The 26,636-nt window shown below is 43.0% G+C and overlaps 1 protein-coding gene across 1 annotated transcript in view; it reads right to left on the bottom strand.

Moving 5' to 3' along the window:
• Positions 1-4,757: 4,757 nt before the first annotated feature.
• The window catches only part of LOC311525674 (uncharacterized protein), a gene marked incomplete at its 3' end in the record, with an annotated part of 44,263 nt that continues 22,384 nt past the window's right edge, over positions 4,758-26,636 (bottom strand). The window contains 6 exon segments of the mRNA XM_084637981.1: positions 4,758-5,326; positions 11,214-11,493; positions 11,497-11,586; positions 12,427-13,230; positions 13,536-13,895; positions 23,472-25,979. Coding sequence (XP_084494107.1) covers positions 4,758-5,326; positions 11,214-11,493; positions 11,497-11,586; positions 12,427-13,230; positions 13,536-13,895; positions 23,472-25,979 — 4,611 coding nt within the window.

The raw sequence follows: 26,636 nt of genomic DNA, 5'->3' as shown, positions 1-26,636 counted from the left end.
TATATGACACCATACCCCAATATCATCCTATAAAAGTCTCAAGAAAAAGATGAGAAGTCGGTCAAATATTTCATTATTTATGATTACAACAACCACCTAAAATCTTAAAGAAGAGGTGCTCAGAAAAGCATACAGAAGAGTATTAAAGAAAATTTGCTTAAACAATTAGATGACTTTAATAGTTTTGTGCTTCTTCCAAAGAAGACATCTTACCTAAGTTGCATAAATATTTCCACATAATGTACTTATTTCAGTTAAACCTTTTGTAATGAGACGAAAGAGGCTCTGATTTGGAAAGTAAGAATGGATGTGCAATTAAGGAAGTGGATAGGGAATTGGGAAGATTGAGTTTTATCTTAGATTCAAATGCAGAATTCCTCTGTGACATACCCAAATCACTTATATCCTTTGCCTCTCATTTCGTCATCTATAAACGGAGATAATCTTTCTCTGTCATGCAGGGATTTTTGTTCTGAAAACAAATTCATTTATATATGTGATACCTCAACCACTATGGAGATAAAAGCAAGAGATACACCTAAAAACATTAAGGCAGTATTTCAAAATGACTGCCTAAAACGTAAAAATATCAGATTACGCGTGAAAAAAGAAGCTCACCTCCCCAGTAGTCTCCGACTCAGCCTGTAAACATCCATTGCCCAGAAATGACATCCCAGAGCTGTCGCTGAACAGAATATTCTCTGCCGTCTGGGCACTGGGTTTCAGGAAGGTACATTTATTCCTCCTTAAATCTGAGGACAAACACAGCTGGTAGGTGTAAGGCAAAGACCCATCTTCATAGCTTGGTGGGAACACAGAGCCGGTCTTTGGATAAGGGTTAGGATCAAAACACTGAAGCAATTTGGGATTTCCTGACCTTCGCAATTTCATCACAATGGCCAGTGTCACTGCCAGGAGGAACAAAAATGAGATCAGGGCTAAAGCCAGCACCAAGTAGAACTGTAAATCAGACTGAGATGCGGAGTCACCCGATTGGTCGCTCATTTCCGGAAGAGCCTCTTGGAAGTTCTCGGCAAACACCAGGTTGAGAGTCACTGTGGCGGACAGAGGCGGCTGCCCGTTGTCCTTCACCAGGGTGACCAGCCTGTGCTTCACAGCATCTCTGTCCGCAAAGGCGCGGGCTGTCCGGATCTCCCCGCTCTGCAGCCCCATGCTGAAGAGCGACGGGTCCGTGGCCTGGAGCAGGTGGTAGGAGAGCCAGGCATTGTGTCCTGAGTCAGCATCCACCGCCACCACCTTAGTCACCAGATAACCTGCCTCGGCCGAGCGAGGCACCATCTCGAACAAGGCGGAGCCATGGGCTCCGAGCGAAGGGTACAGGATGCGAGGGGCGTTATCATTCTGATCCACAATAAACACCCTGACGGTGACATTGCTGCTGAGAGGTGGGGACCCGCCGTCTTGGGCCTTCACTTGCAGCTCAAACTCCCGGAATTGCTCGTAGTCGAAGGAGCGCTGCGCATAGATCGCTCCGGTCTGGGAGTTAATGGAGATGTAGGAGGAGAGAGGCAGCTTCTCCAGGTTGCTGCTCAGGATCGAGTAAGTGACTCGAGCGTTCCGGTCCAGATCCCGGTCTGAGGCTTTTACACCGAAAATAGAGGCCCCCGAGGGATTGTTCTCTGGCACATAGGCGGTGTAGGAAGGTTTCTCAAAGACAGGGGCGTTGTCATTGATATCCGAGATCTGCAACAGGATGGCTTTCTGGGTGGAGAGTGGGGGAGAGCCTTTATCTGTGGCTGTGATTGTGATATTGTACTCCGGGGTCCTTTCCCTGTCCAGGGTGCTGTCTGTGAGGAGCTTGTAGTAACTGTTAGACGAAAACACTACTTTAAAAGGCAAATTGTGTTGGATGTGACAGCTGACTTCTCCGTTTTCTCCCGTGTCTTGGTCACGAACTTTGATCAGAGCTATCACTGTCCCGGGTACTGAGTCTTCAGCTACCGGGCTGGACACGGATGTAAACGTCAATTCCGGGGCATTGTCGTTTTCGTCAAGAATTTCTATTTGAACTTTCGAGTGAGCGGATTGGCCACCCCCGTCCCTGGCTTCTACGCCCAACATGTATTTATGTGTGTCTTCAAAGTCTAGAATCCGTGTATTTGTAATTTTTCCTTTCTCAGGATCTAAAAAAAATAATGTACGTGCATTATCTGGTATGTTGCTGAATGAGTATGTGATTTGGGCATATAACCCTTCATCCTGATCCGCGGCTTTCACCTGAAGCACTAAGGAGCCCCGTGGTAGGTTTTCCCTCAGACTGACTTTGTAGATCTCCTCACTAAATACGGGGGGATTGTCATTAGCGTCAGTGACATTAATCCTAATATAAGCCGTCCCGGATCTGACTGGATCTCCCCCATCCACGGCCGTCAGGATCAAGTGTTGAGAGTTTTGCTTTTCGCGATCCAAAGATTTTTCCAGCATTAATTCTGGGTATTTATTTCCATCCGGGCTCTCCTTTACAGCCAGGGTAAAATGCGGGTTCTTGCTGAGTTGGTAACTCTGCACTGAGTTGACCACAACGTCTGGATCTTGCGCAGATTCTAGTGGAAACCGCGCACCAGGCAGTGCTGATTCAATAACTTCTAAATCAATATGGTTTGCCTTGAACCGCGGCGCGTTATCATTAATATCCTGGATCGCTACATTCACATGGAACACATTCAAAGGATTTTCCACCACAGTTTCGAGTGTCAGGACACAAACGGGTGTCTCCCGGCATATCTCCTCCCGGTCTATCCTGCCATTCACATACAGGTTGCCATTTCCCCCATTCACACTGAAGTATTTCTTTTCCGAATTGACACGGAGCTTTCGCTGCTGCAATTCTCTGATATTTAATCCCAAATCCTTGGCGAGATTCCCCACAAGGGAACCTTTAGCCATTTCCTCAGGTATGGAATAACGAAAGTGCTCCGAGACCGCCCGGCAGAACAAAGACAATAAGAAGGGAAACAACAGTACTTGCCGTGTGACTGCCCAGCTCGATTCTCGGAGCCTGATTTCCATCCCGGTCTGTGCCAGATTTGCTCTCTCCTTTCCCTGTTTTGGTTACATCTGGTGTTTACAAATCCCATCCAGGCAGAAGGATAAACATTCCGGTATTGTGTGTTCTAACGGCAGTTCCCTTTTCTCAGCCGGGCTGGGAAGGTCTCTCTGCTGTTTCCTCTGCGATCTGCGCTGTGTGACGGAGCAATCGCACTGCAGGAGGCTCCGGTGGATCTCCAGCTCCAGCCCTGACTCCGCATTGGCCAACAGCGGCACTCTGAGTCTCAACGGGAAAACTGCAACAGCAGCGATCTTATCAAGGCGCCGGTACAGTACTACTCACAATCACGTAGATTTGCTTGTTTTGTTTTGTGCTTTCTCTTCTTATTTGTATGGAAATGCAAAACATGTAGTATAGTAAAAGCATTGCCTTGAAGTATAAACAGCTGTGTTTCTTAACATAAGTATAAATTTAAAATCTAAATGCTTTTTGAATATATGTGTGTGTTTGTGTCTATCTTCTGACAGTGTAAAACTTAAAATCATTGAGATTTCTTTGTCGTTGTTTGCATATATATGCGTGTATGTGTGCGTGTAGGTCTTGGTGTGTGTCTGTGTAATGACTATGTACAAGAACAACAATTTCCATGTAATAACCACATCCTCCGCAAACACTCCTATGGGTGAGATTCAGCTAAGCGCAGTTCTAAAGCGATTTAAATAGTTTTTAAACCAAATAGCACCGAATAGAGTGAATAGCAACCGAATAGAGTGATTGCGCGTTCAAATATACATCTAAACTCCCGAGCAAAACTATGTTCGTGCTTAGCCCTTATTGTCCCTTTTAGGTGATCTTTCATTCGAAAGTAATCTGCCCACTCAGAATACATAGGTAGTTTCTAAAAAGTACAAAGAAAATTTCTCTTGAGTTGAACTATAATGAGCAACCAGGTCCTTTTCTCTCATAGAACTGCGCTAAAGAAGAATTTGATAGTTTTCCACACATTCCAAAAACTAAACAGGAATGGAAAAGTGAAATGACAAAAGAACATTATTATTGCAGGAAATTTAAAAGAATGTCGAAATAGTCTCTTCTTCTTAACCAAATATTTACATAACTTTAGTTTCATTATTATGCGTTTCTACCCTGTATTATTTGCAATACGGAAAGTCAGATGAAATCATATTTGGAGTTAAATATCCAATATTTATATTAATATTATAAATATTATAAAAATAAGTTAATATTGAGAACTGTGCTGTCACTGAAACATTTTGCCCTTCAGTAACATTCTTATTCTCTCTGAAAATCTATGTTTCTAAAAATATAGGAAAATGTCCTTACTTCGTAATATCTCAAGTAAGGTAATTTATATAGTATCACAGATTAAAGACAGACTCAAGTTTTGAACAAATCACCGTTACATGAGAACTGCAACAGGAAACTATGAAATCCCTTTTCTAAATGGGTTCACAATGTAAATATTATTACATAAAATATATTTACATATACATATCCGTCCAGTACTCTGAGGACAACATTGACTACAAACTCAATTCAGAATAGCATGCTAAAGTCTGGTTCGGATGATCAAAGCTTTGAAAGGAAAACATCCAGTATCACCGATAACCTCTCTCGCTCTCGCTCTCTCCAACATTCTCTCTAAAACACTTGATGCATTCTGTGATTCTCTAGCGATCAGCAGCTAGCTACATTTACAAATATAAATCACAAGATTAAACAAATATTAGCTGACCTGAATGGACGTCTGATCCCTGTTATTGTCTAACACTTCAGTAATTAGAATAGGATCCTTTATCTCACAAGCGTGCTGACTGGTCAGAGTATTTGCATAGTTTGATTTGGGAAAGTTTAACTGGCTCTTTCTGGAGTCCCTGGTTAGAGAACCCACATGTGAGTAGGAGTGAAGAAAAGCTCTAACTCCATCGATCCCCACAAACTTCGAGAGGGGAACTCCACTGAAAGTCACACCTGAGGAGTTAAACAGCTGCGAGTTTCTCCACTTGCGGAGCCTCAGGGCCAGTAATACTATGATAAAGGTAAAGAACAAGCAAGAAACGGAAGCCCCAGTGATCACCAAATACAAGGAGAGGCTGGACTGAAGGTCTGCAGGAGCTGAGAGGCTGCTTAAATCGGAGAGGATTTCGGGGGTACTGTCAGCCACCACCAGCGTGACAGTGGCCATGGCAGAGAGAGGTGGCTGCCCATTGTCCTTCACCAAAACCACCAGACTTTGCTTGAGCACATCTTTGTCTACAAAGTAGCGTGCTGTCCTGATCTCACCGCTGTGGAGTTCTACAGAGGGGGCCAGCCCACAATATTTTGGGATCTGAGGCAAGAAGCTCAAATGTCGCCTCCATGTCCCCACACTTGGGCCAAAACTTTGAAAGGTCTCAGTTCTGCCTTCTTCCTGTTCTACTCCTCTCATGGTACTGCTCTGCTATCTACCCCAATAAAGGAGAACTAACAACTTAAAATACCTTGTTCAAAAATTTTAAGTAACACTTAACTTTCAAATGCCTGACCAGCAAATGCAACTTTTCCTGTCTGCATAGTAAACACTGGGATTATTAATGACAGGTTTCAGAGTAACAGCCGTGTTAGTCTGTATTCACAAAAAGAAAAGGAGTACTTGTGGCACCTTAGAGACTAACCAATTTATTTGAGCATGAGCTTTCGTGAGCTACAGCTCACTTCATCGGACGCATGCCGTGGAAACTGCAGCAGACTTTATTTATACACAGAGAATATGAAAAAATACCTCCTCCCACCCCACTGTCCTGCTGGTAATAGCTTATCTAAAGTGATCATCAGGTGGGCCATTTCCAGCACAAATCCAGGTTTTCTCACCCTCCACCCCCCCACACAAATTCACTCTCCTGCTGGTGATAGCCCATCCAAAGTGACAACTCTTTACACAATGTGCATGATAATAAAGTTGGGCCATTTCCTGCACAAATCCAGGTTCTCTCACCCCCCTCCCAAAAACCACACACACAAACTCACTCTCCTGCTGGTAATAGCTCATCCAAAGTGACCATTCTCCCTACAATGTGCACCATCCTGGCCACTATGGATGTAGAAGCCCTCTACACCAACATTCCACACAAAGATGGACTACAAGCCGTCAGGAACACTATCCCCGATAATGTCATGGCTAACCTGGTGGCTGAACTTTGTGACTTTGTGCTTACCCATAACTATTTCACATTTGGGGACAATGTATACCTTCAGATCAGCGGCACTGCTATGGGTACCCGCATGGCCCCACAGTATGCCAACATTTTTATGGCTGATTTAGAACAACGCTTCCTCAGCTCTCGTCCCCTAAAGCCCCTACTCTACTTGCGCTATATTGATGACATCTTCATCATCTGGACCCATGGAAAAGAAGCCCTTGAGGAATTCCACCATGATTTCAACAATTTCCATCCCACCACCAACCTCAGCCTGGTCCAGTCCACACAAGAGATCCACTTCCTGGACACTACAGTGCTAATAAACAATGGTCACATAGACACCACCCTATACCGGAAACCTACTGACCGCTATTCCTACCTGCATGCCTCCAGCTTTCACCCTGACCACACCACACGATCCATCGTCTACAGCCAAGCTCTGCGATACAACCGCATTTGCTCCAACCCCTCAGACAGAGACAAACACCTACAAGATCTCTGTCAAGCTTTCTTACAACTACAATACCCACCTGCGGAAGTAAAGAAACAGATTGATAGAGCGAGAAGAGTTCCCAGAAGTTACCTACTACAGGACAGGCCTAACAAAGAAAATAACAGAACACCACTAGCCGTCACCTTCAGCCCCCAACTAAAACCCCTCCAACGCATTATTAAGGATCTACAACCTATCCTAAAGGATGACCCAACACTCTCACAAATCTTGGGAGACAGGCCAGTCCTTGCCTACAGACAGCCCCGCAACCTGAAGCAAATACTCACCAACAACCACATACCACACAACAGAACCACTAACCCAGGAACTTATCCTTGCAACAAAGCCCGTTGCCAATTGTGCCCACATATCTATTCAGGGGACACCATCACAGGGCCTAATAACATCAGCCACACTATCAGAGGCTCGTATACCTGCACATCCACCAATGTGATATATGCCATCATGTGCCAGCAATGCCCCTCTGCCATGTACATTGGTCAAACTGGACAGTCTCTACGTAAAAGAATAAATGGACACAAATCAGATGTCAAGAATTATAACATTCATAAACCAGTCGGAGAACACTTCAATCTCTCTGGTCACGCAATCACAGACATGAAGGTCGCTATCTTAAAACAAAAAAACTTCAAATCCAGACTCCAGCGAGATACTGCTGAATTGGAATTCATTTGCAAATTGGATACTATTAATTTAGGCTTAAATAGAGACTGGGAGTGGCTAAGTCATTATGCAAGGTAGCCTATTTCCTCTTGTTTTTTCCTACCCCCCCCCCAGATGTTCTGGTTTAACTTGGATTTAAACTTGGAGAGTGGTCAGTTTGGATGAGCTATTACCAGCAGAAGAGTGAGTTTGTGTGTGTATGGGGGTGGGGGGGATGTGAGAAAACCTGGATTTGTGCTGGAAATGGCCCACCTTAATTATGCACATTGTAGGGAGAATGGTCACTTTGGATGAGCTATTACCAGCAGGAGAGTGAGTTTGTGTGTGTGGTTTTTGGGAGGGGGGTGAGGGGGTGAGAGAACCTGGATTTGTGCAGGAAATGGCCCAACTTTATAATCATGCACATTGTGTAAAGAGTTGTCACTTTGGATGGGCTATCACCAGCAGGAGAGTGAATTTGTGTGGGGGGGTGGAGGGTGAGAAAACCTGGATTTGTGCTGGAAATGGCCCACCTGATGATCACTTTAGATAAACTATTACCAGCAGGACAGTGGGGTGGGAGGAGGTATTTTTTCATATTCTCTGTGTATAAATAAAGTCTGCTGCAGTTTCCACGGCATGCATCCGATGAAGTGAGCTGTAGCTCACGAAAGCTCATGCTCAAATAAATTGGTTAGTCTCTAAGGTGCCACAAGTACTCCTTTTCTTTTTGCTGGGATTATTAGCTGTTTGAATAATCAAAGTGGTGCTTTCCGTGCCTTCTTGGTTGCAAAGATTTGAACTGCTTCCTGAAGGTCCACGGTCTGGGCCAGCTCATGCTCTGTTGAGATGGCTACAAGGCTGATCAGCTCTCCTGTGTCATTGTGGAGCATAGATGTGTTTTTATTAACTTCAGCTTGGAGAAGCTGTGTTCTCCACTGGCAACTGTTACAGGAAGTGTTAGAAGTATGCGCAGAGCAACAAAAGCATTTGGAAAGAGGGTGGTCATCTTATTTATGCACATATATTCCAGAACAACCTTTGGAGTTGGTCCTGCTGAAATGTATCTTGAAAGGGCTTTCAGTTCATCCCCTAAATCACTCGCATCAATATCACGCATGTCATCAGGTGTCAGTACTGTCTCTAGTGCCCTGCATTGCTGGTGTAGGTCTTCTTGAGGTACAGTGAAGAGTTTTGGAATATCATACAACATCCCAAATATACTGCTGTGTTCTTTGAGCTGAAACATTCTTCAATTGACTGTATTGCACAATCTAGTACCTGGTTAAAGAAATCAAGTTTGAACTGTTGTTTGGGGTCTCTTATGGGATTATCCCGTGCCTCGTAATCAAAATGTCTTCTTCTTTGGTGACTCTTGTATTCTTGAATGGGTGGGAAAATAGCTTCAGGGTGAAGTTCCTCTGCCAACTTCTGTGCATTCTTCAGAACATTTTGAAATACCTCATCTGACCGGTAAGACTGTAGGTATGACTTTGCTTTGTCCAGTGGTTCCATTGCTCCAGATATATCAAGGTCAACACCTTGGAGTCTTTTGCTTACAACATTTATCTCAAACAGTATGTCATGCCACAGCACTAAGCCACACAGAAATTTGAAGTTATGTATGTTTCTGGTGATTCCATTTCCCCCTGCCACTCTTCTCCCATGAACAGTTCCTGTCATAGCATTATCCTCCATAATCGCAACTATGGAATCATCTATCTTCCCAATTTGATGTTTGATCGGCTTTATTGCCTCCACTTGACTTTCCCATAGTGTGGCACTCAGTGGTTTCAGTGTCAGAGAGGATGTTTCCAGATGTTGCTTCAAAATTTTCCATCTATGAGTTGATGCAGAGAAAAATACATAGATGCTTTGAATTACATTAAAAAATTCAGCAGTCTCACTAGAACCTGATGCTGCATCACTGACCATCAAGTTCAATGAATGGGAACTGCATGGGAAAAAAAAAGCTAGAGGGTTTAACTCTCGGATCTGTGTCTGCACTCCTCTGTTCTTTCCTCTCATGTTGGCACCATTATCGTAGCCCTGAGCTCTCATGTCAGCTATCACAATTCCCGTATCTCCCAGCTTTTTAAGAAGCACATTTCTCATACCAACTCCTGTAGTATCATCAATGTCAATAAATTCTAGAAAATGCTCTCTGACAGTCACCATTGCAGGGACATTTTCACTAGGTTCTATTCTTGTTACAAAATGCACCATTAAAGTCATTTGTTCCATATGGCTGATGTCAGGTGTGCAGTCCAGAATAACAGAGTGATATCTTGCTGACTTCAGATCTGCCGCAATCTTCTATTTGACTATTGTTGCCAGTAACTGTATGATCTCATTTGAATTGTTTTTCCAAGGTAGTGGTGTGTGTACATTTCTTGGGTGGTGACTCTTCTTAGATGCTCCTGGAATACAGCATCAAACTCAGCCATCAGCTCCACAATTTTAAGGAAATTTCCATTGTTTGGCACATACAGCTGACCTGAAGTGCCATGCAGTGCTAGGTTTTGGGTAGCAAGCATTCTCACAGTGGCAATGAATCTTTTCAGAACATTTTGCCAGTAAAGCAACTCTGACGCAATCTTCTCTTGATGCTGATCATCTATAGTGGCCTTTAACCTTAGTCTCATCTCAAGCTCTTTCCACCTATGGAATGCTCTCTGGTGATTTGCTGTCTTCTCATGGCATGCCAGATTTCTAGCCAGATTTTTCCAGCCCTTTGTTCCTGGAGAACCCAATGTGGCTGGAACATTAGACTGGAGGAGTTTCCAACAAAACAGTATGCAGCATTCTGGGTTTTTGAGTACATAAGCCATGGCCTCTCCACTTTGTCACCATTGGGGATATCACATCAGTAATGTGTTGGATGGAACCTTCTATTTTCATTGTCTTTGGGGAACATGAAGTTTTTCACTTGCTGTGGCCCATGCAGTACAAGGAAGTCCCTCAGGCTACTGCTCAAGTGGGTCCACAGTCCTGGATCATCTAGACTTAAAGAACTAAACTCAGTAGCAGCTGTTTCTTGCACCTCCACCACACTCTTCTCTGATCTACACTTTTCTTCAGGAATGTGCATGGTTACATCCATTTGAGATGGAGATATGGATGCTGCAGTAGCTGCCAGGTCACCTGCACTCTGACTAAATGGAAGATCAGGCATCACCTCACCACTCACATCCTCACTGGGGCTGGACGGCTAACCATGAACATTTGTGTCTATGTATCTCAAGAGAGCTCCTTCCTGCTTAGATAGAAAAGATTCCTTTGCTTTCTTGCTTTTTCTGAATGCTGCTCCTGCGGGGTGTTTTCTTTCACTCATGACTGCTGTTCTGTGCCAGCTATCGTGGCTCTTAACTCTCACTTGAAGGGGACAAATAAGCAGGCTGGTAGCAGGGCCTGAGTGAGGGAAGATATCAGTGTCTTAAGGGCCTAACTGGCTCCTACTACTTCAGTTGACTGCCTGTTCTCCTCAAGTGAGTTCAGGGAAGCAGCAGGAAACAGGAAGCTCCCTGAGAAGCTGGTGTTAATCAGTCCAGGTTCCAGGGGGTGCTAGAGAGGTACATAAGAGGCTCCTCCTCCTCTCTCTCCCTGCAGCTCATGCTGCTTTCCGTTATTCCCTCTCACCTTTTCTCCTGCACACCTGTTATGTCTCTTGTGCCCTTCTTCCTCCACCACAGAACTCCACCTTCTCTGCATCTAGAGCAGAGAGAATACATCTGCACCAGTGGCAGACACAATTTTCTACATCTGGGTCCTAGTGGCGTCCCTCCCCCCCACAGTCTGGCACCTGAAGCAGCAGCCTCAGTTCACCTCATGGTAAGGCCAGCCCTGCCTGCAGTGAAGAGTCCTGGCTCTGTAGCCTTTAGCAGCTGGTAGGAGAGCCAGGAATTCTGCCTGGAGTCTGCATCCACCACCACCACCTTAGTGGTCAGGTAACCTGGCTCGGAGGAGTGAGGGGCCAACTCCATTCCCCTGGAGCCATCGATGGGAAAGGAGGGGTGTAAGATGTGTGGGGTGTTGTCATTCTGATCCAATATAAAGAGAGTGATGGAGACATTACTGAGGAGAGGCAGTAAACTCCCATCCTTAGCCTGCACTTGGAACCAAATCTCCTAGAACTGTTCGTAATCAAAGGAGTGCAGAGCGTAGAGAGCCCCAGTCTTGGAGTTAATGGAGATGGAGGAGAAGAGTGGAGCTTCCTGGATCTGACCCTCGGTAACTGAGTAAGTGACTCTGGTGTTGTCATAAATACACATAGGGAAGCTGTAAGGGGTTAATCAGCTCAATTAACCTAGTTGGCACATGACCAGAAGGACCAATGGGGAAAGAAGATACTTTCAAATCTGGGGGTGAGGGGAGTTTTCTTTGTGCTCTCTTTGTTTGTTCCCTTTTTGGGTGAAGAGAGACACCAAGCAGGTAAAACATCTCATAAAAACATACCTGACATGATACATGTAAAATTACAAAAATTGTAGTAATGGCAAGGAAATGTGTTAGATTATCTTCTGTTTTAGCTTGTGAATTTTCCCTATGCTAAGGGGTAGATTATTCTTGGTTTTAGAACTGTAAAGCTAAGTCCAGAGGGGAGTCCTTTTTATCACCCTGTAAAGTTACCTTCATCCTGATTTTGCGGAGGTGCTTCTTTTACTTTTTTCTTTATAATAAAGTTCTTCTTTTAAGAACCTGATTGATTTTCAGTGTCCTAAAAACCAAGGGGTTTGGTTTGTGCTCACATTGTAATGAATTGGTTAGTATATTATTCTCAAACCTCCCCAGGAAAGGGGGTGAAGGGGCTTGGGGGAATATTTTTGGGAAATAGGGACTCCAAGTGGCCCTTTTTCCTGAATTTTTGTCTAAATCACTTGGTGGTGGCAGCAGTACCATCCAATGACAAGGAAAGGATTTGTTCCTTGGGAAAGTTTTAACCTAAGCTGGTAAAAATAAGTTTAGGGGGTCTTTCATGTGGGTCACCACATCTGTACCCCAGAGTTCAGAGTGGGGAGGGAACCCTGACAGGCGTTCTCCCCCCAGTTGGGGTCACTCACCCTCAGGGAGAAAATGGAGACTCCTCTCAGGTTATTCTCTGTGATGTAGCCTGTGTAGGATGTTTTATTGAAGAGGGAACTGTTGTCGTTCGTGTCTAAAATCTGGAGTGGGATCGTGGTGGCTGTAGAAAGAGGAGGAGTCCCATTGTTTGTGGCAGTCATTGTGGTATTGTATGCAGCCACCTGCTCCCTGTCCAGGGCTCGGTCTGTCACCAGACTGTAATACTTATCCAACAATTTCCTCACCTGGAAAGGGAGGCTGCTGGGTGTCGAGCACGTGACCTCTCCGTTCTCTCCTGAATCTAGATCTTGCACATTTAAAAGGGCGATGACAGTCCCGGGGGGAGAGCCCTTAGGGATTGAGCTGACAAGAGATGTTATTGTTAATTCTGGAGCGTTGTCATTCACATCGCTAACAACTATCACAATTTTGGATTTGTCAAAAAGACCTCCACCGTCATGGGCTTGAACTTCAATTTCATACAACGCAGCTTCTTCAAAGTCCAAGTTCCCCATGACTGTTAATTCTCCCATCCATGAATCCAAGTGGAATATCTGTGAAGCTTTATTAGTTATCTTTCTGATTGAGAATTTTACCTCTTGGTGTATTCCTTCATCTGGATCAGTCGCTTTCACTGTCACCATCACGGACCCCACAGGCATATTTTTTAAAACACTAATTTTATAAGCAGGCTGACTGGTGCTTTGTCTGACTGGTGAAAACTGGTGCTTTGTTATTAGCATCATGAACAATGACGTGGATTTGCACCGCGCCAGATGTGACTGGATCTCCCCCGTCAGTGGCTGTGAGGATTAGATCATGAACAGCTTGTTTTTCACTTTTCCAGCACCAGTTCTGCATATTTAACTCCATCTGATCCAGTTTGCACATCCAGAGAGAAATGCCTATTACTGCTGAGGTGGTAGCTCTGCAGAGAATTTATCCCTAAATCTGGGTCTTGCGCCTCCTGCAGGGGAAACCAAGATCCCGGTGCTGTTGTCTTGCTGATTTTTACTACCAATTCTTCCGCCTGGAAGTTGGGAGCATTGTCATTAATATCTGTGATTTCACCTTAAACTCTATAAAGCTTCATTTTTTCTTGAACTACAATCTCAAAATCTTCTACGTCTAATAGCGCGATCACAGTCCCGGATGGACAGTCCTCGGGGACTGAATTGAAGAGAGACCTGATAGTAATTTTGGGAGCGTTGTCATTCACACAATTGACCACAAGAACAACTTTTGATCTGTCACAATGGCCTCCCCAGTCATGCGCTTGCACCTCAATTTCATATAACGCAGATTCCTCAAAATTCAGGTTCCCCATGACTGTCATTCTGCCCTTTTTCAAGTCCAAGTGGAATATTTTGAAAGCTTTCTCTGTTATTTTCCTGGATGAGTATTTTATCTCTTTGTTGACTCCTTCATCCAGATCAGTGGTTTTTACTGGAACCACCCTGGAACCTTTCTGCAAAATTTTCCAAAACGTTCACTTTCTAGACAGGCTCAGTAAAAACCGGCACATTGTCACTTCCATTGAGAACGATAATTCTAATTTGCACAGTGCCAGACCTGATTGGACCCCCCCATCTCTAGCTGTGAGGCCTAGATCCTGAACAGCTTTTTCTTCCCTGTCCAAAGACTTTTCCAGCACCAATTTGGCATATTTTACTCCATTTGATCCATTTTGCACATCGAGAGAAACGTGCCTATTACTGCTGAGCTGACAGCTCTGGAGAGTATTAGTTCCAAAATGTGTGTCCTGCGCTTCTGGGAGAAGAAATCACGATCCCGGAGCTGTTGTTTCACTAATTTTTATCTCAATTTCTTCTGCTTGGAAGCTGGGAGCATTGTCATTAATACCTGTGACTTCAATTTCAACTCTATAAAGCTTCATTTTATCCTCCCTCCACTATAGCCTCACAGTTTAACAGACACTCCTCCAGCCTGCCACAGATCTGCTGTCTGTCTATCCTTTCTGTGGCGATTAAATGGCCTCTCAAAATTCAAAGCAAAATACCAAGTCCCACCTGTGGAAACAAGGCGGACTCCATGTTCTGAGAGCTGCTTTACATCCAGCCCCAGATTCTTTGCGACATTCCCCACAAAAGATCCTTTCTCCGTTTAGTCCAGAATCAAATAGCGAACCTGCCCAGAAACTGTCTTCAAAATGGTAACCAACATAAAGCAGAACAGGGCTCACCCTTTGCAGTACTGGAGCCTTTTGTATCTGCCATTCCTGCAGTGATGTGAGAAGCATCTGATTCTCCGTCAGGGGAAAGATCTCTGTTTACAGTTTATCTTTGGAAGGGATAGCTCAGTGGTTTGAGCATTGGCCTGCTAAACCCAGGGTTGTGAGTTCAATCCTTGAGGGGGCCAGTTAGGGGATCTGGGGCAAAAATTCAAGATTGGTCCTGCTTTCAGCAGGGGGTTGGACCAAATGATATCCTGAGGTCCCTTCCAACCCTGATATTCTATGATTCTATGAAATGTTTCCAAAAATATCAAGAGTTAAAGGAAATCCTATTTCAGCAAATATCATCCTTTAATGTCGTCCAGACCCAGTGAGTATGAATCTGTTCACTCTGCGTTCTGCGCTGTGTAACTGCGGGCTGGGCTGGCTGGATCTCTCATTGCATTTCTCCCCCTGATTGGTGAACAGCGGCACTCAGAGCCTCAACCAATAACTGCAGCATCTCCGCGCTGGAAATTTTAAATCGGTATTTTATATTTGAGATTTAATATTGTAAATAAGCCACTTTCTGTTTCTTTGGTAAATATACCTGATACCGAGGGAAGGAACAAAATGTTGGGTGGTAGGGGATCTCACTTTATTCCCTTGAAAGAGTTACTGATAATGTTTGCTGTAGTTTAAATATGGTTGTGTATGAATTACACATACTCAGATTTTTCTAGACTTATCAGATATATCTTTTAATCTAACAGTCCATCTGTTTGACTGTCATTTGTGTTCAGTTGTCATATTCTAATATCCTTTTAAGTGACCTTATTCCTAACATATACATATGTCACACGAAGTAATATGTTGTTCATATCTCAGATATTTTGACTTGGTCAAATCTGCCATTTAAGTCCCAGTATTCATTACCAGCTCAATGGATGAAATAGGAATACAGAAAACATGAGCGCTCACTATGGATGAGCGCTGTCAAATGAGTGACATAAAATAATCTGTACTCCATAAATTTTCAATTCTGTAGTTTTAACATTCAGTTAACAATTGAGAATAGAATGAGAGGCTTCATTGAAAATTATACCAGAAGAGGGTAATAATGCATAAATGCAAAATATGAACTGACAAACATGTGTATTTATATACAGATTCCCAACACACACATATACAGATATATTCCACATTTGACAAACTGCCTATCCATATAATGAATAAAATCACATGATTATTTGGTTCATCCTGCATCTTTGGCCACTGAGACTCACAGACTTCAAGGCCAGAAGGAAACCACTGTGATCATCGAGTCTGACAGCCTGCACACTGCAGGCCACAGAACCTCGCCCACCCATGCCTGTGATAGACCCATAACTTCTCACTGAGTTACTGAAGTCCTTAAAGTTCTCACATCCTCATGATTTAAAGATTTCAAATTACAGAGAATCCACCATTTACTCTAGTTTAAACCACTAAGTGACCCGTGCCCCATGATGCAGAGGTAGGCAAACACCCCTCCCACCCCCCAGAAGTCTCTGCCAATCTGACCACTGGAAAAATTCCTTCCCAACCCCATATATGGTGATCAGTTGGATCCTGAGCATGTTGGTAAGACCCAACAGCCATACACCTGAGAAAATATTGTCTGTAGTAACTCAGAACCCTCCCCATCTAGTGTCCCATCTTCAGCACTTGGGGATATTTGCTATTAGCAGTCGCAGATAGGCCACTTGCCATTGTTGGCAATCTCATCATACCTTCCTTTCCATAAAATTATCAAGCTCAGTCTTGAATTCAGTTAGGGTTTTTGCTTTCATTGTTCTCCTTGGAAGTCTATTTTAGAACTTCACTCCTCTGATGGTTAGAAACCTTTATCTAATTTCAAGACTAAACATGTTGACAGCCAGTTCATATCCATCTGTTCTTGTGTCAATATTGGTGCTTAACTTAAATAACTCATTTCCTTCCCTTGGTATTGATCCTTTTGATGCATTTATAGAGAGCAATCATATCTCCCCTCAGTCTTCTTTTGGTTAACAAGCTAAACTCCCAGAGTCTCCTGTCAGTGTAGATCTTCCATTCCTCTGATCATCCTAGCAGCCCTTCTCTGCACCTGTTTCTGTTTGAATTAATCTTTCTTAAACATGGGAGACCAGAACTGCACACAGTATTCCAGATGAGGTCTCACCAGGGCCTTGCATAATGGTAATAACACTTCCCTATGTTTACTGGAAATACCTTGCCAGATGAATCATAGGATTGCATTAGATTTTTCATGGCTGCATCACTTTGGAGGCTCATAGTCACCCTGTGATTGACCAATACATCCAGGCCGTTCTCCTCCTCTGTCACTTCCAACTGACACATTCCCAGCTTATTGCCAAAATTCTTGTTTAGTCCCCAAGGGCATGACCTTGCACTTTACACTATAAATTTAATCTGATTTCTATTACTCTAGGTTTCAAGAAGTTGATGAATCTTCTTGTATGATATTCCAATCCTCCTCTATATTGGCAATACTTCCCAACCTTATGTCATCCAGAAATTTTATTAGCACACTCCCATTTTTAGTGCCAATGTCATTAATCAACATGTTAAATAAGATTGGTCCTAAGACTGATTTCTCTCCAAACTGACAGTTCACCTTTCAGTATGATTCACTGTAGTTTCCCCTTTAACCAGTTCCTTATCCACCTTTAAATTCTCATATTAATCCCTATATTTTCCAATTTAACTAATAAGTTCCCATGTGGAACTGTATCAAATGCCTTACTGAAATCCAGGTTGATTAGATCTGCTGCATTTCCTTTGTCTAAAAATCAATTATCTTCTCCAAGAAGGAGATCAGGTTGGTCTGGCATTATCTACCTTTTGTAAAACCATGTTGTATTTCATCCCTGTTACTGTTTACACCTCTTTGGCCTTACCTACGATCTCTTTCAAAATTTGTTCCAAGACCTTGAATACAATTTAGGTCAAACTAACAGGCCTGTAGTTTCCTGGATCACTTTCTCCCCTTTCTTATAAATAGGTACTATATTAGCAATTTTCTAATCATAGGTCATGGCCCCCAAGTTTACGGATTCATTCAGTTGCCCTCTGTCCACCACTTAATCTTTCATGACAACTTGTGAGATCCCAAGCCACTGACCACTTCAAAAATTGGAAATGTTTCCAGAGAAATATTTCCTTTCCCCCCTCCAAATGTAGAATATGCTCCCTCACCACACCTAGAAATATTTAAATGGTCCCAGACTCACCATAGATACTATTCTGTCATGCACCAGTGAGAGTTCTAAGGTTTGCTACCTGGAGATCCTGAAGGACTGTAAGTAGATCTATGTTACTGAAAAGGGGAGAGTTTCACTTTCCCATTGGGAATCAAAACTTGCTCTTAACTCTGAAAAGTGGCACAAAGAAATTTCCCCAAAACTTGACATTTGTATGTATATAAAGGCTTTTGGAGGAAATTTCTACATATTTGTATACTTCTTGTGAACACTAAACATTGGCTCAGGGTAGCTAAGATAAATCTGGTGTTACAACTGAAAATAAAGAAAAATTGTCCTATAATATTCTTTTAATCTCACAAATATTTGGAAAAGTGTTTTTGTCCTTTAAATTGTGTGGCATATCCAGAATAACTAATAGTGTTATGTAAAGATTTTATTATCAGTTACTTAGCATGATGCATCAAGGATCTGCCACTGCTGAGTTATAAAATCAAAAAACTTATGCCATTAAAACATCTATATCACACCACCGCCCAACACAATGCTATAACAGAAAGAGGTCAGACATTCCTCAAAGAACAAGAGTATCTTTCTATACTTATGGCTATAAAAACTATCCAAGGTCTTACAGAATCATAGAATTGTGGACTGGAAGGGACTTCCAGAAGTCATCTAGTCCAATCCCCTGCACTCATGGTGGGACTAAGTATTATCTCTAGACCATCCCTGGCAGGTGTTTGTGTAACCTGGTCTTAAAAATCTCCAATGATGGAGATCCCATAACCCAGCTAGGCAATTCATTCCAGTGCTTAACCACACTGACACTTAGGAAGTTTTTCCTAATATCCAATCTAAACTGCCTTTGCGGCAATTTAAGAGCATTGCTTCTTGTCCTAGCCTCAGAGGTTAAGGATAACAATTTTTCTCCCTACTCCTTGTAACAAATTTTTATGTACTTCTCCAGACTAAACAAACCCAATTTTTTCAATCTTCCCTTATAGATCATGTTTTCTAGACCTTTAATAATTTTTGTTGCTCTTCTCTGGGCTGTCTCCATTTGTCAACATCTTTCCTGAAATATGACACCCAGAACTGGACACAGTACACTAGTTGAAGCTAATCTGTGTGTAGTAGAGTGGAAAGATTACGTGTCATGTCTTGCTTACAACACTTTTGCTAATACATCTGTGAAGCATGGCTAAAAAGGGTTAAACATCCTGCAAAATAAATAACCCTCAAAAGACGTGGGGAGATAATGTTTGTGTTTTTGTGTATTTTGTGTATGAGTAGGGTCGACAAAGTAATCAACAGTCCCTGTCTATGCTGTATTCTGATAATTCAGAGACCAAAAGAACATCATATCATTTAAATGAATTGTAAACACGGGATATCTCGGTATTCATCTCTCTTTGAAATGTACTGTGAATGGTGGAGGAACAAGCAGATGGCCTTATGTTAATTCATATAGCTAAGTACCGGTGATGGCCCTCTTTCAAAGTCATTCTAATTATCCTTTGTTCCCCAGGGAACTCCAACTTGTCAAAAGACATGAAATTGTATAAAAGATCCTTGGGGCCTGATTCTGTCATCTCAGATCTGCTTAGGCTTCATCAGTGGAAGTTTGAATCGCAAGACTGAGGTCCCAGTTATGACGGTATACCCTGAATATGAGATTTGCATATTGGACTATAACCTATGAACTATTTCTGAAAGAACTCTTTGCAACTACAAAGCTCACCATTTCTGCTATGAATATGAACCTCTATGAAATGAACTCATGTCTGTATGTATATTGATCTTTTAACCATAGTCTCCCTCTTTTGTTTTTTAATAAATTTTAGTTTAGTTAATAAATATTGGCTGCAGTGTGTATTTGGGTAAGATCTGAAACATACATAAACCTGGGAGATAATGTGTCCAATCCTTTTGGGATTGGTAGAACCTTTTCTTTTATATGATGAAATAAGATTTACAGAAATTTTCATCATATTTTATGTGGGTACCTGGATGGAGGCCTGAGGCTGGATCACTTTAAGGGAACTGTGTTGTTTGGACTTCTGAGTAACCAGTAAGGTAATAAAGAAGGCATTTTATGCTGGCTTGGTGAATGTAAGTACTGGAATATCCACCAGCTTTGAGGGGATTGTCTGCCCCATTCTTTGCAGTTCACTCTAACTGAGTGACCAAAGCTGGCTCCCCACTAGAACCCCAGTCACAACACCCCAGAATGATGTTCATTTTTTTTTGCAACAGTGTTACACTGTTGACTCATATTTAGCTTGAGATCCACTATGACCCCTAGATCCCTTTCTGCAGTACTGCTTCCTAGGCAGTCCTTTCCCATTTTGTATGTGTGCAACTGATTGTTCCTTCCTAAGTGGAGTACTTTGCATTTGTCCTTATTAAATGTCATCCTATATACTTCCAATCATTTCTCCAGTTTGTCCAGATCATTTTGAATTGTAATCCTATCCTCCAAAGCACTTGCAACCACTCCCAGTTTGGTATCATGCACAAAGTTTATAAGTATTGTGACAAAGTTCATCCTCTACTTTGGTGGGTATTGCGCTTATTGGCGGATTTGCTCACCTTGGAGCTTCATGGCAGCCCTCAGTTTGGCCGTTTTCGTGAATCCATAGTCCAGGTCAACTCCTCCTGTGTATGACCAGGAGTTGGGAGGTTTGGGGGGAACCCGGGCCCACCCTCTACTCCAGGTTCCAGCCCAGGGCCCTGTGGAATGCAGCTGTCTAGAGTGCCTCCTGGAACAGCTGTGCGGCAGCTACAACTCCCTGGGCTACTTCCCCATGGCCTCCTCCCAACACCTTCTTTATCCTCACCATAGGATCTTCCTCCTGGTGTCTGATAATGCTTGTACTCCTCAGTCCAACAGTCCACGTTCTCATTCTCAGCTCCTAGTGCCTCTTGCTCCCAGCTCCTTACACATGCACCACAAACTGCAGTGAGGTCCTTTTTAAAACCCAGGTGCCCTGATTAACGTGCCTTAATTGATTCTAGCAGCTTCTTGATTGGCTGCAGGTGTTCTAATCAGCCTGTCTGTCTTAATTGTCTCCAGAAGGTTCCTGATTTTTCTGGAACCTTCCCTGTTACCTTGCCCAGGGAAAAGGGACCTACTTAACCTGGGGCCAATATATCTGCCTTCTATTACTGTCCTGTAGCCATCTGGCCCGACCCTGTCACAGTATACTCTCTATGCCAATATCTAAATAATTGATGAAGATATTGAACAGAACCAGATCCAGAACTGATCCTTGTGGGAACCCACTTGATATGCCCATCCAGGTTGACTGTGAATGACTGATAACTACTCTCTGGGAATGGTTTTCCAACCAGTTATGCATCTACATTATAGTAGCTCCATCTAGGTTGTATTTCCCTAGTTTGTTTATGAGAAGGTCATGCAACACAGTAACAAAACCCTTACTAAAATTAAGATATACCATATCTACCACTTCCCCCCTACTCACAAGGCTTATTACCCTGTCAAAGAAATCTATTAGATTGGTTTGACACAATTTGTTTTTTGACAAATCCATCCTGACTGTTACTTATGACCTTATTATCTTCTAGGTGTTTGCAAATTAATTGCTTAATTATTTACTCCATTATCTTTCCAGGTACTGAAGTTAAGATGACTGGTTGGTAATTCCCCAGAATGTCCTTATTCCCTTTTTTAGATTGGCACTATATTTGCCCTTTTCCAGTCCTCTGGAATCTCCACATCTTCCATGACTTTTCGAAGATAATTGCTAATGGCTCAGATATCTCCTCAGTCATCTCCTTGAGTATTCTAGGACTGTGGCTCTCAACCTTTCCAGACTACTGTACCCCTTTCAGGAGTCTGATTTGTCTTGTGTCTTCTCCCCCCAAAAAAGTTTCACCTCACTTAAAAACTTACAAAATGAGACATAAAAATACAAAGGTGTCACAGCACACTATCAATGAAAAAATGCTTACTTTCTCATTTTTACCATATAATTATAAAATAAATAATTTGGAATATAAATATTGTACTTACATTTCAGTGTATAGTACACAGATCAGTATAAACAAATCATTCTCTATTAAATTTTAGTTTGTACTGACTTTGCTAGTGCTTTTTATGTAGCCTCCTGTAAAACTAGGCAAATATCTAGATTAGTTGATGTACCCCCTGGAAGATCTCTGAGTACCCCCAGGGGTACATGTAGCCCTGGTTGAGAACCACTGTTTTAGGATGTATTTCCTCAGGCCCTGGTGACTTGAAAACATCTAACTTGTATAAATATTTTTTAATTAGCTCTTTCCCTATTTCAGCCTATGATGCTACCTCATTGTTACTGGCATTCACTATGTTAGAGGTCCAATTGCTACTAACCTTTTTGGCGAAAACTGAAACAAACACGTTTCTGCCATTTCCACATTTTCTGTTATTGTTCCCCCTCCCCCTATTATTTAGTAACGGGCTTACCTTGTCCTTGGTCTCCCTCTTGCTTCTAATGTATTTGTAGAATGTTTTCTTGTTATCATTTATGTCTCTAGCTAATTTAATCTTTTTTTTTTTGCCTTGGCCTTTCTAATTTTATCCCTACATACTTGTGTTATTTGTTTCTATTCACCCTTTATAATTTGACCTAGTTTCCACTTTTTGTAGGACTCTTTTTTTGAGTTGCAGACCTTTGAAGATCTCCTGGTTAAGCTAGGGGGTGCTCTCTTGCCATATTTCCTAGCTTTCCTACACAGTGGGATAGTTTACTCTTGTACCCTTAATAATAATGTCTCTGAAAAACTGCCAACTCTCTTGAACTCTTTTCCCCTTTAGACTTGCTTCCCATGGGATCTTACCTACCAACTCCTTAACCCTGCTACAGTCTGCTTTCTTGAAACCCATTATCTTTATTGTGCTGTTTTCCCTCCTCCCATTCCTTAGAATCATGAACTCTATCATTTCATGATCACTTTCACCTAAGCTGCCTTCCACTTTCAAATTCTGAACCAGTTCCTCCCTATTTGTCAAAATCAAATCTAGAATACCTTCTCTCCTAGAAGCTTTGTACACCTTCTGAAATTAAAAAAAATGTCTCCACTACATTCAAAGAACTTGTGGGACAATCTGTGCCCTGGAACGTTAAATGAGGCTCAGTTATTCAAAAGAAGCATTTTGAAGAGTATTACAAAAATACATGTTTCAGTTAGATAGCTTTCATATTTTTCTCTACCATCAGAAAAAAAGCATATCTTAAAGAAGATATATAAATGTTTCTGGACAATGCATTTATTCCAATGAAAGATTTTGAAATTAGTGGAAAGATGCTATTCTCTTGAAAGTAAGAACTGTCTTGCAGTTAAGGCAATGGAAAGGGACTTAGGAGGTATAACTTTTTTCCTCGGCTTACTTACATACTTCATTCATGACTTGCCACGGCTCAGTTACTCCTATTATACCTCACATACTCGTGTAAAATGGAGATAACTTTCTCTGCCTTGCAGGGATGTTGTGACAACAAATTCGTTCATATTTTGAGACCACGGGTAATATGAGGATGAGGGAAAGACACCTAGACTTTCACAATAAAAACCTGTATTCTGCAAAGATATTATGTAAATAATGAAAACAGAAACTCACCTCCCCAGTAGTCTCCATCCCACCATGTAAGCTGCTACTAGCTCCATTGCCCATAAATGACACCCAGGAGCTGTCACTACACAGAATATTCTCTGCCATCTGGGCACTGGGTTTCGGGGAGGTACATTTATTCCTCTTTAACTCCGAGGACAAGCACAGCTGGTAGGTGTAAGGCAAAGTCCCATCTTCATAGTTTGGTGGGAACACAGAGCCGGTCTTTGGATAAGGGTCAGGACCAAAACACTGAAGCAATTTGGGATTTCCTGACCTTCGCAATTTCATCACAATGGCCAGTGTCACTGCCAGGAGGAACAAAAATGAGATCAGGGCTAAAGCCAGCACCAAGTAGAACTGTAAATCAGACTGAGATGCCGAGTCACCCGATTGGTCACTCATTTCCGGAAGAGCCTCTTGGAAGTTCTCGGCAAACACCAGGTTGAGAGTCACTGTGGCGGACAGAGGCGGCTGCCCGTTGTCCTTCACCAGGGTGACCAGCCTGTGCTTCACAGCATCTCTGTCCACAAAGGCGCGGGCTGTCCGGATCTCCCTGCTCTGCAGCCCCATGCTGAAGAGCGACGGGTCCGTGGCCTGCAGCAGATGGTAGGAGAGCCAGGCATTGTGTCCCGAGTCAGCATCCACCGCCACCACCTTAGTCACCAGATAACCTGCCTCGGCCGAGCGAGGCACCATCTCGAACAAGGCGGAGCCATCGGCTCCGAGCGAAGGGTACAGGATGCGAGGGGCATTATCATTCTGATCCACAATAAACACCCTGACGGTGACATTGCTGCTGAGAGGTGGGGACCCGCCGTCTTGGGCCTTCACTTGCAGCTCAAACTCCCGGAATTGCTCGTAGTCAAAGGAGCGCTGCGCATAGATCGCTCTGGTCTGGGAGTTAATGGAGATGTAGGAGGAGAGAGGCACCTCTTTGAGGTTGCTGTTCAGGACGGAGTAAGTGACTCGGGCGTTCTGGTCCAAATCCCGGTCTGAGGCTTTTACACAGAAAATAGAGGCCCCCGAGGGATTGTTCTCTGGCACATAGGCGGTGTAGGAAGGTTTCTCAAAAACAGGGGCATTGTCATTGATATCTGAGATCTGCAACAGGATGGTTTTCTGGGTGGAGAGTGGGGGTGAGCCTTTATCTGTGGCCGTGATTGTGATATTGTACTCCGGGGTCCTTTCCTTGTCCAGGGTGCTGTCTGTGAGGAGCTTGTAGTAACTGTTAGACGAAAACACTACTTTAAAAGGCAAATTGTGTTGGATGTGACAGCTGACTTCTCCGTTTTCTCCCGTGTCTTGGTCACGAACTTTGATCAGAGCTATCACTGTCCCGGGTACTGAGTCTTCAGCTACCGGGCTGGACACTGATGTAAACGTCAATTCTGGGGCATTGTCGTTTTCGTCAAGAATTTCTATTTGAACTTTCGAGTGAGCGGATTGGCCACCCCCGTCCCTGGCTTCGACGCCCAACATGTATTTATGCGTGTCTTCAAAATCCAAATTCCCTATAATTGTAATTCTGCCGTTCTCAGGATCTAAATGATATATTTTACGAACATTTTCTGGAGTGTTGCTGAATGAGTATGTGATTTGGGAATTTAACCCTTCATCCTTATCAATGGCTTTTATCTGAAGCACTAAGGAGCTCTTTGGTAGGTTTTCCTTAAGACTGACTTTGTAGATCTCCTGAGTAAATTCGGGGGGATTGTCATTGGCGTCAGTGACATTTATCCTAATCTGAACAGTCCTGGATCTAACTGGATCTCCCACATCCACAGCCGTCAGGATCAAGTGATGAGAGTTTTGCTTTTCCCGATCCAAAGATTTTTCCAGCACTAATTCTGGGTATTTATTTCCATCCGGGCTCTCCTTTACAGCCAGGGTAAAATGCGGGTTCTTGCTCAGCTGGTAACTCTGCACTGAGTTGATCCCGGTATCTGGATCTTGAGCAGATTCCAGCTGAAATCGCGTACCCGGCAGTGCTAACTCATTGATTTCTAAACTAATGTTACTGTTGATGAACTTCGGGGCGTTATCATTAATATCCTGGATTGCTACATTCACATGGAAAATATTTAAAGGATTTTCCACCACCGTTTCGAGTGTCAGGACACAAACGGGTGTCTCCCCGCATATCTCCTCCCGGTCTATCCTGCCATTCACATACAGGTTGCCATTTTCCCCATTCACACTGAAGTATTGCTTTTCCGAATTGACACGGAGCTTTCGCTGCTGCAATTCTCTGATATTTAATCCCAAATCCTTGGCGAGATTCCCCACAAGGGAACCTTTAGCCATTTCCTCAGGCATGGAATAACAAAAGTGCTCCGAGACCGCCCGGCAGAACAAAGACAATAAGAAGGGAAACAACAGTACTTGCCGTGAGACTGCTCGGCTCGGCTCTCGGTACCTGATTTCCATCCCGGTCTCTGTCAGATTTCCTTGTTTATTTTGGTTATATCTGGTGTTTACAAATCTCATCAGGGCAAAGGAATTCGCGGCAAAGGGCTAAACATTCCGGTATTGTGTGTTCTAACGGCAGTTCCCTTTTCTCAGCCGGGCTGGGAAGGTCTCTGTGCTGTTTCCTCTGCGATCTGCGCTGTGTGACGGAGCAATCGCACTGCAGGAGGCTCCGGTGGAACTCCGGCTCCAGCCCTGGCTCCGCATTGGCCAACAGCGGCACTCAGCGGGAGAACTGCAATAGCAGCGATCTTATCAAGGCGCCGGTGCAGTTTAGTCACTTTATTTACTAATTATTAACATGATTATAATCTAAAGAATATACTCAAATTGTGAAGCACTGCACATTTCTTGTTAACTGTAAAGGACTGCATCCCAGAGCAAAACTATACATATATTCTCTTTTTTTTTTTGTAGATATAGCTCTACATATGTGGAAGCTTTGGTCTGAAATCTTGTCCTTTTCTGCAAGCTAATCCTTTTGATTTACTATAAAACAAATAGCTGTTTGGTTAATCTAAAAAATGAATACGGGTGATTTATAGTTCTAATTATTTTTAAACTATATCAAATGAGTAGATACAAGAACTTTTCAACCCTTGCAAAAAGTTCTCGACCATAAACCACAACTCTCAAATATCGACGTTCACACGTATGCTTGAAATCCAGCAAGTGATAATTGTGAAATATTTGACAGATAGAATT

This window comes from Lepidochelys olivacea (assembly GCF_965140295.1).
Source record: "Lepidochelys olivacea isolate rLepOli2 genome assembly, chromosome: 8".
In the NCBI taxonomy this organism is placed as follows: domain Eukaryota; kingdom Metazoa; phylum Chordata; order Testudines; family Cheloniidae; genus Lepidochelys; species Lepidochelys olivacea.
The sequence above is the reverse complement of the archived record's forward strand: the minus strand, read 5'-3'. Positions and strand labels throughout refer to the sequence as shown.